The following is a 14,419-nucleotide window of genomic DNA, read 5'->3' as shown; positions in this document are numbered from 1 at the left end:
AGTTCAAGGACATACATCTGGTGTATTAGAAGCAATTATTGGTACCATGATTTTCTTCAATATTGTTTTTTTTACACAAAGATTGACCACGAAGATTAAAAACGATGTAAACCATATGCCATGGCCATGTATCTCAGTCACCAGATCTCAACCCAGTTGAACACTTATGGGAGACTAGAGCGGCGCCTGAGACAGCGTTTTACACCACCATCAACAAAACACCAAATGATGGAATTTCTCGTGGGAGAATGTTGCCTCATACCTCCAATATAATTCCAGACACTTGTAGAATCTATGCCAAATTGCATTGAAGCTGTTCTGGCTCATGGTGGCCCAACGCCCTATTAAGAGAGTTTATGTTGGTGTTTCCTTTAATTTGGCAGTTACCTGTAGCTAACACTGTTTCGACATTATCTTTCCTTCCATCGCTCCAAGCAGAGAAACACCTAACATTGTAATCAAAGATAAAGTAGCTTTACATTGGATTATAAAAAAACCTTAGCGGGGGGAACTTTTGACTTTTGACCTGACTTGATCTGAGTATATGAAAGTGGGACATTTAGACCTCTCGTCGTCACACTGTCAACGCTGTCCCCTTTTTATACTTTTCCATAGCGACATGATGGATTTATGGAGTTATAACTGAGCACTTTCCATAAGCCAATTTGATTGTTTAGGTTTTACGGGAGTAGGTAAGTATAAGTCCTTTCAAACATGCTCAACAAATCTCCAGCAATGGCTATATACACAGCGAGACCAATCCCTTCAGATCAAGTTGGAGCTCAACAGGCTTTAGTAGTGTTGTTGTGTACATAGCCTAGTGAAAACAGATTTTGGCTAACTGCTGCCTGTGAACGAGTTAACTGCTTTTTTTTACGCAGTGAATGAGAATCTCGAGTCTATCTTTTTTGTGAAGAGAACAGATTTTTGTCACACCGCTTCCCTCATCTCCCTTCCTCCTCTGCTTCGCTCCTCACTTTCTTGCCCGCCCACTTAGGGGGATCACAGGGAAAATCACGTGTTTTAAGCTTTTTCCCCCTTCTTTTTAAAAGGCAGTACAGGGCAGCATTGGTGCTCTGGAATGCAGCCAGTTAAAGTGTGTGCAGCCTGAACACTGCTCACACAGCTGGTCCAAACAGCCAGCCAAAGCTTGCAACTTGTACACAATCTATTGAAGCAGACAGCCATTGTGTAGTCAGATTATTCTGGGATATACTTGAGTAATCACCCAGGGCTGGTAATCATGGCCGAATACCGACCGGGCCCCTGACCTCCAGGGGGCCCACATTTGATTTTGTTAGTCATTCTCACTCATGATATTAAGATGTCATAGGTCATTACAAAATGTGTAGAATTGCATTTTTTACAATGGTGAGGGAGTGCCAAGATGGAGGAGCTTGAAAACCCCGTCAGTCATTTAGTGTATATATAAATCATTGGCTGTGACGGTCATGGAATTTTGGATGATGGTTATTGGTCAGCCAAATGACCCCGGTCACTGTAATAACCGTTAGAATTGCAAAAACAACATCTTTGCACATTTTCTCCTCTCCTCTGCTCCTGATTGCATGTGCTGCTGCAGGGAGGTGGATGTTGGCTAAGCAACCGAAGACTCATTTGCTACAACGTCTTGCTTGTTTCAGCAAGGAGCAACAGTTTCATGACGTTGTGGAGTCCATGTTACAGCAGCAACAGACTCAACCGTACGAATGCCCGACTGTCCGGTCTTCAGTCGGCTGTTTGTTCCACAAAAACATAAATATATATATATTTTTTACGGTTATGACGTTTATTTTATTTTCATGGTGGTCTTCATCCATAACTGTCGGTTATACGGTAATTATGCCAGCCCTAATGTGTAGTGTATATACACTATATATACAAAAGTATGTGGACACCCCTTCAAATTAGTGTATAAAATTGAGCACACAGCCATGCAATCTCCATAGACAAACATTGGCAGTGCCTGCCCTGCTAGAGCTGCCCTGGTCAACTGTAAGTGCTGTTATTGTGAAGTGAAAACGTCTAGGAGCAACAACGGCTCAACCGCAAAGTGGTAGGCCTCACAACCTCACAGAATGGGACCGCCGAGTGCTGAAGCACGTTGCACGTAAAAATCGTCTGTCCTTGGTTGCACCACTCACTACCGAGTTCCAAGCCGCCTCTGGAAGCAACGTCAGCACAAGAACTGTTCGTCGGGAGCTTCATAAAATGGGTTTCCATGGCCGAGCAGCCGCACACAAGCCTAAGATCACCATGCGCAATGCCAAGCTTTGACTGGAGTGGTGTAAAGCTCGCCACCATTGGACTCTGGAGCAGTGGAAACACGTTCTCTGGAGTGATAAATCACGCTTCACCATCTGGCAGTCTGACGGATGAATCTGGGTTTGACCAATGCAAGGAGAACTCTACCTGCCCCAATACATAGTGCCAACTGTTTGTCTTGATTGGCCTGCACAGAGCCCTGACCTCAACCCCATCGAACACCTTTGGGATGAATTGGAACGCCGACTGCGAGCCAGACCTAATCGCCCAACATCAGTGCCCAACCTCACTAATGCTCTTGTGGTTGAATGGAAGCAAGTCCCCGCAGCAATGTTCCAACGTCTAGTGGAAAGCCTTCCCAGAAGAGTGGAGGCTGTTATAGCAGCAAAGGGGGGACCAACTCCATATTAATGCCCATGATTTTGGAATGAGATGTTCGACGAGCAGGTGTCCACATACTTTTGGTCATGTAGTGTACATCGGTAATAAACAGTTATAACGCAAGGCTATTTCAGTGTTGTTATGCGGTCTGACGTTACTCTAACTGGAGGCTACGCATGAGTCACCAAGCAGGTGCTCTTATCTAGGGAGTAAATCATTATCTCTCCAATTAATCCTTTTGTTAATGCTTTCTTTAATCCATCTTTAATTGTTTCTTTCCCATCAGGCAAAACCTATATATGGAGGATGGTTGCTCCTGGCTCCAGAAGGAACCAATTTTGGCAATCCCTTGCACAGATCTCGGGTAAGTTAGTTAACCTCTGGTTGGTTTTGACGAAGATATTCTAACCCAGTTGTAACCTTGTTGTCAACTGCATTCAATTGAGATTTCAAAATGTATTGTACATAAGGCCTTCTAGATTTCGGTCACTCAATCATTTGGTATTGTTATGCAGAAGAAGAAGAAAGGTCACACTTTGTCAAAGCATAGGCCTACAGTAATTAATCTTTATGTCCCCTCTAAAGTTACGAGTTCACAAAGCTATTCTTGCGATGTCGGTCTCTGTAGTCTTGTCTCTGTTCTGCCACTAACAAACAGAAATGAAGAAAACTGGGATTGAGGTTCGCAGAAAGTTAACAATTGTTAGCTTAGCAGGTGAAAATAACTGCAATAATCTTGAATCAGGATGTTTTGACTCGCCTATAAGCCTCTTAAGGCTACCCTAGACTGAAGTTTGGAGCCAGAATGTGACCATTTAGTCACATTTTGCGACCCTTTGACTTGGTTGTGCGAGTAAGAACACAGTGAGTGGGAAGCTTCCTGTGGGTGGCTTGGTGCGCCTTCTAAAAAATCCCCCGTCCAGCTCTTTCTCAGGGGCTAATGAGCATAATATTGACTCTATCTCTCTGCTGCCGGTGCCTTGGGATAGTGTGGCGGGGGCCTCCTACTGTAAGACTACTTTCCGTGTCAGCTCCGATATGATATGATGTTGGAGCATCCTGAAAGAGGAGGATGGAGGGGGAGTGGGAAAAGTCCCGGTTCTCACATCCACTGATGGCTTCCATATGGAGGGGGGAGCATCTCTGGAGCCATCGGCCTCAGCCCTGTCAACAGTTCCCACCTCGTGATATCACTCGAGGCACTTTTTTCAGTCGTGTAAATAAACACACATGCTGAATTGGGGTTTGAAATGGTTGGCCCATATGAGTGGTTGATGATGGATGTATGGATCCCTGCTAGATTTGAAGATGGCAGAGCACTCAACTGTAGGCATGGTCAGTCTCATATTGGGTAGGGATGGGGGAAAAATCGATTTTACAGTGTCTATTTATGCATATTTTGGACACTGAATGTTGTCAGATCTTCAACCAAAACCTAATATTTCAACTTTTTTAAATGCATTTAATAAACAAAGTTATTTCCCTGTGTGGAAAAAGTAATTGACTCCTCACACTCAATAACTGGTTGTGCCACCTTTAGCTGCAATGACTGCATCCAAACACTTCTTGTAGTTGTTGATCAGTCTCTCACATCCCTGTGAAGGAATTTTGGCCCACTCTTCCATGCAGAACTGGTTTAACTTGGTTACATTTGTGGGTTTTTGAGTATGAACTGATTGTTTCAGGACCTGCCACAACATCTCAATCGGGTTTAGGTCTGCACTTTGACTAGGCCATTCCATAACTTTTAAATGTGTTGCTTTTGAGCCATTCTGATATAGAGTTGCTTGTGTGTTTTGGATCATTGTCTTGCTGCATGACCCAGCTGCGCTTCAGCTCATGGATGGATGGCCTGACATTCTCTGAAACAGGGCAGAATTCATGGTTCTTTCAATGATGGCAAGTCATCCAGGTCCTGAGGCAGCAAAGCATCCCCAAACCATCACACTACCACCACCATGCTTGACCGTTGGTATGCGGTTCTTACTGTGGAATGCAGTGTTTGGTTTTCGCCAGACATAACGGGACCCATTGTCCAAAAAGTTCCACTTTTGACTAATCTGTTCATAGAACATTCTTCCAGGAGGCTTCACAATCATCCAGGTGCTTCCAGGGGCTTTTTTTAGCAAACTTGAGTCGGCTTTTTGGATGACATGGGTCCCGTTATGTCTGACGAAAGCCAAACACTGCATTCAGTGGTCCCTTCTGAGCCTTATATATTACAGTTTTAATGGCCTCTGAATGAGTATGATAGTCCTGTAACTCAGGCTCTGCTGAGGACGCCTATCAGCAGCCCTATTCGGGGCCCCCGATGCCCCGTAGATCACAAAGCACTTCCTCATCTTTTATTGATGGTTCTCAGCAGAAAACAAGGGGCCCGAAACTTAACACCTGGGCAAAACTGTGCATTATGAAAGGAGGGGTTGGTGATAGAGGGCTAATATAGAGTGTGTTAAAGTGGGAAAACATATAGCCTACCATTTGTCCTATTCACTAAAAAGAGTCATTTTGCGCTAGTTTCGCCCTAAGGCATCTTTGCATACTTTCTAATACCTGGCACTCCACTAGTGCCTTCAAGGGGAAAGAGATGATTGTGTTTTTGTCTTGTGACGATCCAATCGTCTCCTCATCAAACAAACATGGACTAACATGGTTGTAGAGTTTACACTTGGAGGACACTTTGGTGTTGGAGGGATTAGCTACAGTGCATAGAGTGTATGCTAGAATGCTGGATGTTTCTGTTTTGGCTGGGGCATGTTTTCATCAGGTGGTAGCGGAGGTTCCTGTTAGCGCCAGAAATGTATCCTGGTGAACAAAGTGGGATATTTGCTTGTCGCTCAGCGATCATGTCTAGGTGGTTTGCTTAAGTCAACCTCCCCGCTGTTACAGAGTTGGAGGCATTTCCTTTCTCTCTCTCTCATCTGTCTCTCTCTTCCTTCATCTCCCTCACTTCATCTCTCTATGTATTTAAGTGACACATATATGTCCAGGATGTAGTACAACAGTCTGTCATTTTAAAATGTTGCGAAGCCAACACCGTGGATACCGAATGGTAAACTTTACCCGTGTGTGTGGCTCGTGTCTGCATGTTGGGGTAATAGTGTTGGCTCAGTCCTTGCTTTGGGATCTAGGGCACACTGACTCACTAAATCATCTGCAGCAATGTCCCTGAAAAAAGAGCTATGAAAACGCAATGCCTGCTGAGGACTTTTCAGTGTTGTTGGGCGTGGGGATTCTTCTGAGTGATCCCTGTTTATAGTATAGCCACTATAGGTTCACACAGTCATAGGCTAACTCCCTACACATACAGTATGTGTTCTGTGGTCATTGAAAAACCAACCATGCCTGGATACCACCACTTTCATAAACGACATTGTGCTTACCATTCAGCTACAATGCTTTTACCTAAATCAATGGGACAGTTTTAGTCATATCATAGCATAGGATGTAGCCTAAGTTGCCCTATCAGATGTCACTGTAACTAGCATCTCTCTATTTCCCTCTCTCTCTACAGAAATGGCAGAGGAGGTTCTTCATCCTATACGAACACGGATTACTCCGCTACGCCCTGGATGAGATGGTGAGTGAACTTCCCCGTTAAGCATGGAGAAGACCGACCGCACAAAGTTATGTTTTATGATGTCCGTAGTTTATTAGCGAGTTCCTTCTGCATGATGGCGGTTTTACGACTGGAGATGTTTACGCCCAGTTTAGACATGAAAACAGTCTAAGTGTTGTGTGTGTGTGTGCATGTGTGTGTTGTCAGTCAAGTTTTCCGGCATGTGTAAGCGGAGTGTTGGGATTCTGGCACTCGCCTGAGGCATACCTGTGTGTCTGAGGTGGGCCCGGTGCCACAGGGCTGGGTTGTCAACACTGTAAACAGAGCACACTGTCCCTCTGGGGCTAGCATAGCATCACGCTAACATGCTAATTCGTAGCGAACTAGCTCAATGGTTTGAAAGGAATGAGGTGACACCAGATGTCACAGATAAGTAAGGTGCACAGTGTGTTTGTGTGTGTTTGTTTTAAGGTGCAAACAATCCCGTGCAACCGACCGCGGCAACTTCCCACCTGAGACATAAAAGCCCATTTTGAGGCCGTTCTGTTTGTTATCAGTGTCACTGTTGGATACTCTGTACGCACCTACTACCTTCCCTACCAACACATGATGTTCTGACAACGTTACAGGTTGTAAGAAGGTTGGTCATGGTGACATTACAACGTTGCAACGTTAAGACAATGTTGCCACAAAGTCGTAATTGTTTCTCTAAAGTAAATAGAGTAAAGTTGAGGTACACTACACATATTCAACACTGTCCTCTTAGTGCCAGCAGTTTAGCAATTCATATGAGGAGTGGAGAGAGTGGGCAGGCAGTGTATTGATTGGCCCGTATTCCTCTTATCCAACTGCTTGGAAAAATAGGCTCTTTTATTATTTTTTTGGAACGAGAGGTGAAATCCGCATCGGGATGAAAGAGCACTTGGCTCAATGCCGTTGACTCATTCTCTCTGCGGTGTTCGTTGGTGAGAGATGCTGAGTGCCCTTATGTAAGCGAGGCAGTGGGAAGAGGCCATTTCAGCTGTGTGTGTGTGTGTGTGTGCATGTTGGCGGTGATGCTATTGGTATGTGGGTGGAAAACGCATCCCTCAACTCGAAGGGGTCATCAAAAAAAAGAAGAATCCCTGATCTATAGAGACCTCTTACGTACATGCTAATGCATGCATTTATCCGTGTGTAGGAAAGGAACAGTACAGTACGTGTCACATTGATCATCCTCTTACCTGGTGAAGCATACCTGAGAGTTGGTGAAATGAAAATATTTCGGACTCATGAGTCAAACATGCAGTGGCGTTCAAATGAGCGTACAGTCTGAAAGAGGGATTAGAGCGAGGGGACAAATAAAGAATACATAGAGAGGAGAGGGAGGAGGAGAAGGAAGAGGAAAGAAAGTGGAGGATGTCTCCCACTCGCCCTCCCTTTCCCTTCCTCCTCGGTTAGTGTCACCTTTCATCTGCCGTCTGAAAGGAGGATCAAAGTAGGAGGTGGAGAGCTGCGGAGATTGAGTGCTCTAAATATAGATCTGTGAAATGTAGAACAAGTGATGATGAATACATCATGTTTGAATAATTGTTGGGCCATTTTAATAAGCGGCTGCTAATTGAGCTAAATAGCTCCTGTATCTGGCACCAGCAGCTAGGCCTTTGGTGAAACCAATGCAGTTGAATTAGAGCGCGAATTGCTCAAATATCCTATATTGTACTCTCTTGTTGGATTAGGGTAGGGCTTCTGAACTTGGGGTGTGTGTACCCTCAGGGGTGCTAGGCCTATCCACAGGGGGTATTTGGGAAGACTCATAGGAACATAGGCCTACTGGTAAAATGCACGAGGGGGTACTTCAGGGGTATTCCAGGCAGAGCAAAATGTGAATGGGGGTACAGTAACCAAAAATGGTTGAGAACCACTGGCCTAAATCACATGTACGTATGTGGTAGAGGCGAGTTGAGTACCATCCCTAAGAATTATTGCGCTGTGTAGAATAAGGTGTGTGTATTCGCGTGTCTGTTTCCCCCTGGTGGTGAGTGATGTATCCCCAGGACATAATGAGAGGGCAGGGATGGATGGAGGCCTCGGTGGGCTGCTGAGACCACACTCCTCCTCCTTCTCTTCCTCAACATATCAAATATACCCTCCGCCACCAAGCCTCCACAAACACTCAACAACATACATGCGCTACATTAGAGGAACATGCAACACTGCGCACAACAACACTCAACACTAGGCACACATGTCTAACCACAACACAAGGGCATGGGCAATAATATCATGCAACATAAACACACGCCATACGTAGGACAATGACCAGGGGCGGCCTGTTCAATAGGGCGATATGGGCGACGCACTGCCAAACGGGAAAAGGAAGGGATTTTTTTTCTAATCAATTATATCACGGCAACAGTAGTTATCAGTGTTGTAATCTATACGTCTGATCTGCCACACTGCCACTAAATGTCGAATCAGGCTAAAGTCGTGCTTCAAATGGCTCCCCCCTTTTGGGGGCGATTTCAGTCAGGTTGAAAATCGCCCAGAAGTCTGTCATAGACTCCCATGTAAAATCTATTTTTTTCAAATTTCAGAGCCTTCAATACAATCTCAATGGGTGTCTGTGGGCTTGCACTTACGCTTTCGTCACACGTTACGTAACCATGAACGTAACTGAGAAAAGAGCGGATTGTTTGAAAGAAGTTCCTTTTTGTCGGCGAACAAATGAAGATAAATTGGCAACGAAACAATTAGGACCTCCCAGACCAAATTTAATAATTCAACAGGTTTCTACTAAAGGCGGAAAGTCCTACACCCGAGGATTTTCCAAAAATTGGTACGAACGAAAAAAGACATTGCCACTCACTCAACTGGATGAGGGATACAGGCTAGCTGTCCGCCGCCACAACGATGAGGTTAGTGTTGATAATCACAAGTTTACTGGAGAGAACTGAGACCAAGTAGAGACTTTGGACAGGGTGGATATGGTATAATAAAGGCAGTTTATTCAGAGGTAAAGATATCTGGAATCGCGTTCACGGACCCGTTCGTCAAACTCTTAGGGAGCTATAAATTAATTTACTTACCATATCAGATAAGAGAAATTGCTGCAGCTACATATATTTTACATCCTGGCCCTACATAGTTCACTATTTGCATCACTTACCAAAATATTACATGTGGTCATATATGCTTGGAAAGTGGAGATGCCATAGAACGTCAAAAAAGTAAACATTGCTGGAGACACATTGCCGTTTTGGAGAAGACATCGCGTTTGCTAGCGAAGAGATTTGTTGTGGCAAATGAACTTGGGCTGGGAATTGCCAGGAACCTCACGATAAGATATATGCATCAGCATTGCGAGTCTCATGATTCTATACGTATTGCGATTCGATACTGTGATTTTATTGCGCACCATATGTCTGTTGTAGAGGGATCAGAAAGCCATGAGAACGAGTTTTGATCAGTCATGGAAATAAAAGTGCTGAAAACAAATTGGCTCCCAATGTGAAAAGATTGAGAACAAGCTATGAAGGAACAATAATGGTGTTTTGGTGCAGGTACAGCCAACTAGCGCTAAAATATTGCGATATTGTCAATACAGTATATCGTAAAGTATCACTATGTAACTCGATTTCTTTCACCCCAATCCCTCAAATTAACGGTAAATAACTGAATTGTTTGCCCCACATTTAGCTAAGATGATTAGCTAGCCAGCTAAAATGTTTTATTTAGTTAGCAGTCGCATCTACAATAGTTTACTGTCAATAACATGTCTCCAAAAATGACGTGGTGTCTCCAATTGTGTTGACATTTTACAATTGCGATGCGCATCCATGAGTATCCACTTTCTGTAGCTCAGCTGGTAGAGCATGGTGCTTGTAACGCCAAGGTAGTGGGTTCGATCCCCGGGACCACCCATACACAAAAATGTATGCACGCATGACTGTAAGTCGCTTTGGATAAAAGCGTCTGCTAAATGGCATATTATTATTATTATTATTATTATTATCTGAAGAGAGCCCCAAACATTGTGTGCAGACATTTTATGCAATAAATGAAGTAGGTTGAATCTAGTAGTTCTGATCTTCTGATTGGTCCTGATGAGTTGGGCGAGGTCCCCTCCAGGCTACTGTCACTGTTGCATTGGCTCTGAGTCGGGTTCTCTGTCTTCAAATGTTCAGCCTAAGAGAGGGGATTTTTGTGTGTGTGTGTGTGTGTGTGTTTAACAGTGATGATGTGTGTGTGTGTGTGTGTGTGTGTTTAACAGTGATGATGTGTGTGTGTGTGTGTGTTTGTGTGTGTGTGTGTCCTCAGAGCAAGAACTCGTGAGTTGGAAGAACTGAGAGGCCTATGGCGTGGGTGTTGTCCTTGGCCACCTGCTGACAAGGCTGACAAGATAGGACCCTTTTGTCCATTGTTATTGGATAGGAACAGAACTTATAACCAGCTCCTGACCTAAATAGATCTTAGCACAACATTTTACTCAACATATCATATTCCATATTCACTATAACAAATATATTTACTACGACATTAGCAAGAACCGCCACATCCTCAGCCGGCTAATCCAGTGTGTGAAGTTTTGCGGAGTGTTTGAGTTAGCTTTGCGAGGCAAAGATGAAACTGAGGGCTCCACCAACCCTGGTAAGCCAACACTTTTGAGATCAGTCAATAAATGCTTCTGGTATTGACTTATATGCTGCCCCTGTCTTCATGTTGTTGCTGGACATATCTTTTTTAAAATGTGTGTAGGTCACCTAAATCATCAGAAAAATTGCCCCTCCTGAGAATTTTTTCAGGAGCCGCCACTGACAATGACATATACAGTAACGTACTTTAACACAAGGAAAACACAATCTCTCATTAGACTTTTGAGAAATGGGAACGATAAAAAGCATGACGTCTCGTCGAAAACCATGAAACCCAGGGCCTGTAGCCACATCAGAGGCCCACCAGAGAGCACAGGGTTGGGTTTAGGAGATGAGAAGGTTGCCCCTGTGTGTATTTTTTCCGGGACCTCTAGTTTTTATGGCTCTGGTGCCCTGCACGGCTCTAAACAGGCCCAGATGGGCTGCGGTCCCAACCCGCAGGATGTGGCATCGCCCTGGGGGGGGGGGGTTAGCTGGGTCTGGGAGAGATCACACACTCCCACTGGGCGTTTTTGGGGTCGCCCTACACTGCTCCAGGGGTGAACAGTGAACGCCCAGTGAGACTCCACCACCATTTTAGACCAAGGAGGGGAAGAGTGGCTTAGAAGAGAGGTTATCAGAGGGAGAGTGTGTGTGTGTGTAGAAGTAGAGAGGGAAGATATACCTATAGAGAGAACGTGTGGGTAGATGGAGAGAGTGGGAGGAGATACCAGAGAGAGAGAAAGTGTGGGTGGATGGATGGAGAGTAGGAAGAGTTACTAGAAAGAAAGGATCAGTAGATGGAAAGGGAGGGTAGAAAGAGATGGAGGGAGTGAAACGTGTCTGCCTATATCGAACATGTGCAGCCATGCTAGTGTATGACATGATGGGCTTTGAGCTTTAGTGCTGGGTTTTTCTTAGCATAGGTCTCGAAACAACTAACATTTATAAGTACATATACAAAAGGAATCGGTAAACTTGCCACTGTATGTTAAAGATTTCATCCTTGTCACAAATGAAAGATATGAATTCGATTAACATATGAATGAAAGCACCAATCGTGGAACATACAGTATTGACACGTTTTACAAGGGCTGGCTGAAGTGAAGTCGTGTTGCCTTGGTAACCGCTTTTTGTTTCTTTGTTCAACAGCGCGTTAAATGGATGTTTGACCATGGCGTGGGTGACATGTAGGCTACCAGAGTTGACTTTTGTTATCTTTTGTTAAAAGGACTAGCTGTTTTTGCAATCCTAAAGCGGCTCAAGAATGTGGTGTGAGTGCTTGTGTAGGACAAAGAGTGCTTGACTGCAGAGAGTGTGTCAGGAATAAGTGTTGCTGGTTCAGAAGTGTCTCGCCATGCTTCAGACAGTAGATGCGGTCACCTGAAGGGGAGTCAAGAGATGAGTAAGCAGTTCTAAAGGAACATAATGTCATGTTTGCTGAACTTATTTCCACAAAGAACATGGCTTTCACTTTTGCACGGAACATGTTGTGGTGTGTATTATGCTTACACACCACAACATGACTGCATGAGAGAAACATGTATCACACACACACACACACACACACAATCCCTTATCACACCTCGGACAAAGCAGGTGCGGTGTGGAAATGTTTCACCTCCGCGGGAGACTCTGGACAACGTCACCAGCGTACAGCTCGACACCCACTCTCTAAAATGGACACGGCAACACCTAGCTCCTATTGACCCCTCTGTGACTTGGTTTAAACACACAGCTCAACACCTACACTTCAACAGCCACTGTGTGACGTGGATTAAAATAGGTTTGGTATGCATGTTAGTATTCATGCTAAACACACCCACTAACTCATTGACATGAGGTGGAGAATCTGGACATCGTTTTGTCTTGCTGCTGTTTTGGTGTTTTTTCCAGACGCTGTCGAATTACATCTATGAATGTTATCATATTAGGTTACCCTTTTCCTGACAGTGTTTCAGCTTTTGTATCCTGTTAGAGTAGGCCAGATTCTGCTGCTGTATTGAAAACCATGAATTAGAGCTAGGTTTGATTTATGTTGATTTGCTATCATTGTTTCTGCTTTGGCAGTGCCTTTAAGTTAATATGACATGCTGTCTGTTGGGCATGTTGTGTTTATTGGCATGTAGCCTAAGTAACTTTGATCAATGATCGTCTCACCTTTCCCTTGTTCTCACTGGTTCTGTCACGGCAGCTCTTTAGAGACGTAGCCCTTAGCATCCCGAGGCAAGTAGTCTTATGTAAGTCTTCTAGTGTGAATTATGTAAGTGTGTTGACACCCACAGGTGAAACCTCCTTACCTATCGTGTTGTGGTACACAAAGTTTGGTTTGACCCGTTTCTTTCTGACGTGGCTGATGAGGGATAAGGGACTGTGTGGTTGGTCAGAGCAGAGGCAGATCTGATTCTACACAAAGGCCATAGAGGCACAACTAAATGCCGTTAAGTCTCACTGGGACAAACCGAACACGCATTAGAGCCGCTATCGCATCGCACAGTACCTTCTTGAATTGTACTTACTTTTTAATTGCTGGCATTTGGCCTTCTTTCCCTCTTTTTACAGCTTGTTTGCTTGAACGCACCGCTACAGGCTTTGTGTAAGACCCCAGTCTGGGTTTGCCTTGGCCAAAGATTTGGCTAAAGATTTGTCCGCTTGCCACATGTGAGACGAGATTGTGACACACTGGAACGTGCAAGGCCCCACCCCCCAACCCCAACATTAAACTGCGAGCTATTTTTAACTGGCTCCAAAAAGCCTTTTGTCTTTTGCCTGGTCATGTGGATACAGGGACAAGGAGTGCTGCAGTGTTGTTGCCTCCAGGCGATCTGTGGTGGGACATAACTGGAAGCCCATTCCCCCCTCAATTAGAGCTGCTCGCTCCCAGAAGGCTTTCGAAACACTGCAGCCAGCCATGGGAAAGAGGGGACATGCGGAGGAGGGAAAGGGCGAGGGATGGATTGAAAGAGGTGGTGATGGTGTAGGAATGGGAGTAGATTGAGAGGGATTTGGGTACTTGGGGATGGAAGGAGGGATGGGGGGTGTGTGTGTGTGTGTGTGTGGGAGAGAAAGGAGGGATGGGGGTGTGTGTGTGTGTGGGAGAGAAAGGAGGGATTTAGAAATAGAAGGGAGGAAAAGCGACCGAAAAAGAAGAGTTGGGAAGTGGATTACAAGTCAGACCGTCTATAAGACTGTGTAAGACTAGACCCGAGTGGTGTTCTCTGCTAGTTTGTTTACAGACCGCATCAAGGCTTGTTTTGGACTGGGAAGATTGGGTGCGTGAGAGTGCTTTTTAACCCCTGCCCTTCCTTCCCCCTGGCTCCAGTAGGAACTGATCTTCTGGAATGTAAACAGCCGTGGCTTACAGTGGGGTCACTGTTCCCGACGTACAAAGCCGCAAAACCATGGGAATACCCATTCACTGGGCCTCTAATCGCCTAGGTCCATACAGTTTGCTCCCGAACCTCCACACAATCACTTAGCCCTGCCACAGATCCCAAGGCAGAAAGCTATTGTCTCATACAATGGCAAATTATGTTTTGTAAATATGCCATATTTTTTGTTTGAATGCTCCCATGCGTTAAGCTCAGCCATTAGTGGAAAG

At 44.8% G+C, this 14,419-nt stretch overlaps 1 protein-coding gene across 4 annotated transcripts in view; it reads left to right on the top strand.

The window, feature by feature from the left end:
• The window catches only part of si:ch73-103b11.2 (centrosome-associated protein CEP250), an 89,718-nt gene that overhangs the window by 4,940 nt on the left and 70,359 nt on the right, over positions 1-14,419 (top strand). For all 4 annotated transcript variants that reach the window (XM_045220284.1, XM_045220262.1, XM_045220226.1 and 1 more), the window contains exons 2-3: positions 2,933-3,010; positions 6,161-6,226. In XM_045220284.1, the coding sequence (XP_045076219.1) occupies positions 2,933-3,010; positions 6,161-6,226 (144 nt within the window). The remainder of the gene's footprint in view (positions 1-2,932; positions 3,011-6,160; positions 6,227-14,419) is intronic.

Source organism: Coregonus clupeaformis, chromosome 1, assembly GCF_020615455.1.
Source record: "Coregonus clupeaformis isolate EN_2021a chromosome 1, ASM2061545v1, whole genome shotgun sequence".
NCBI classification, from domain to species: domain Eukaryota; kingdom Metazoa; phylum Chordata; class Actinopteri; order Salmoniformes; family Salmonidae; genus Coregonus; species Coregonus clupeaformis.
Note: the sequence above shows the minus strand (reverse complement) of the source record. Positions and strands in the feature narration are given on the sequence as shown.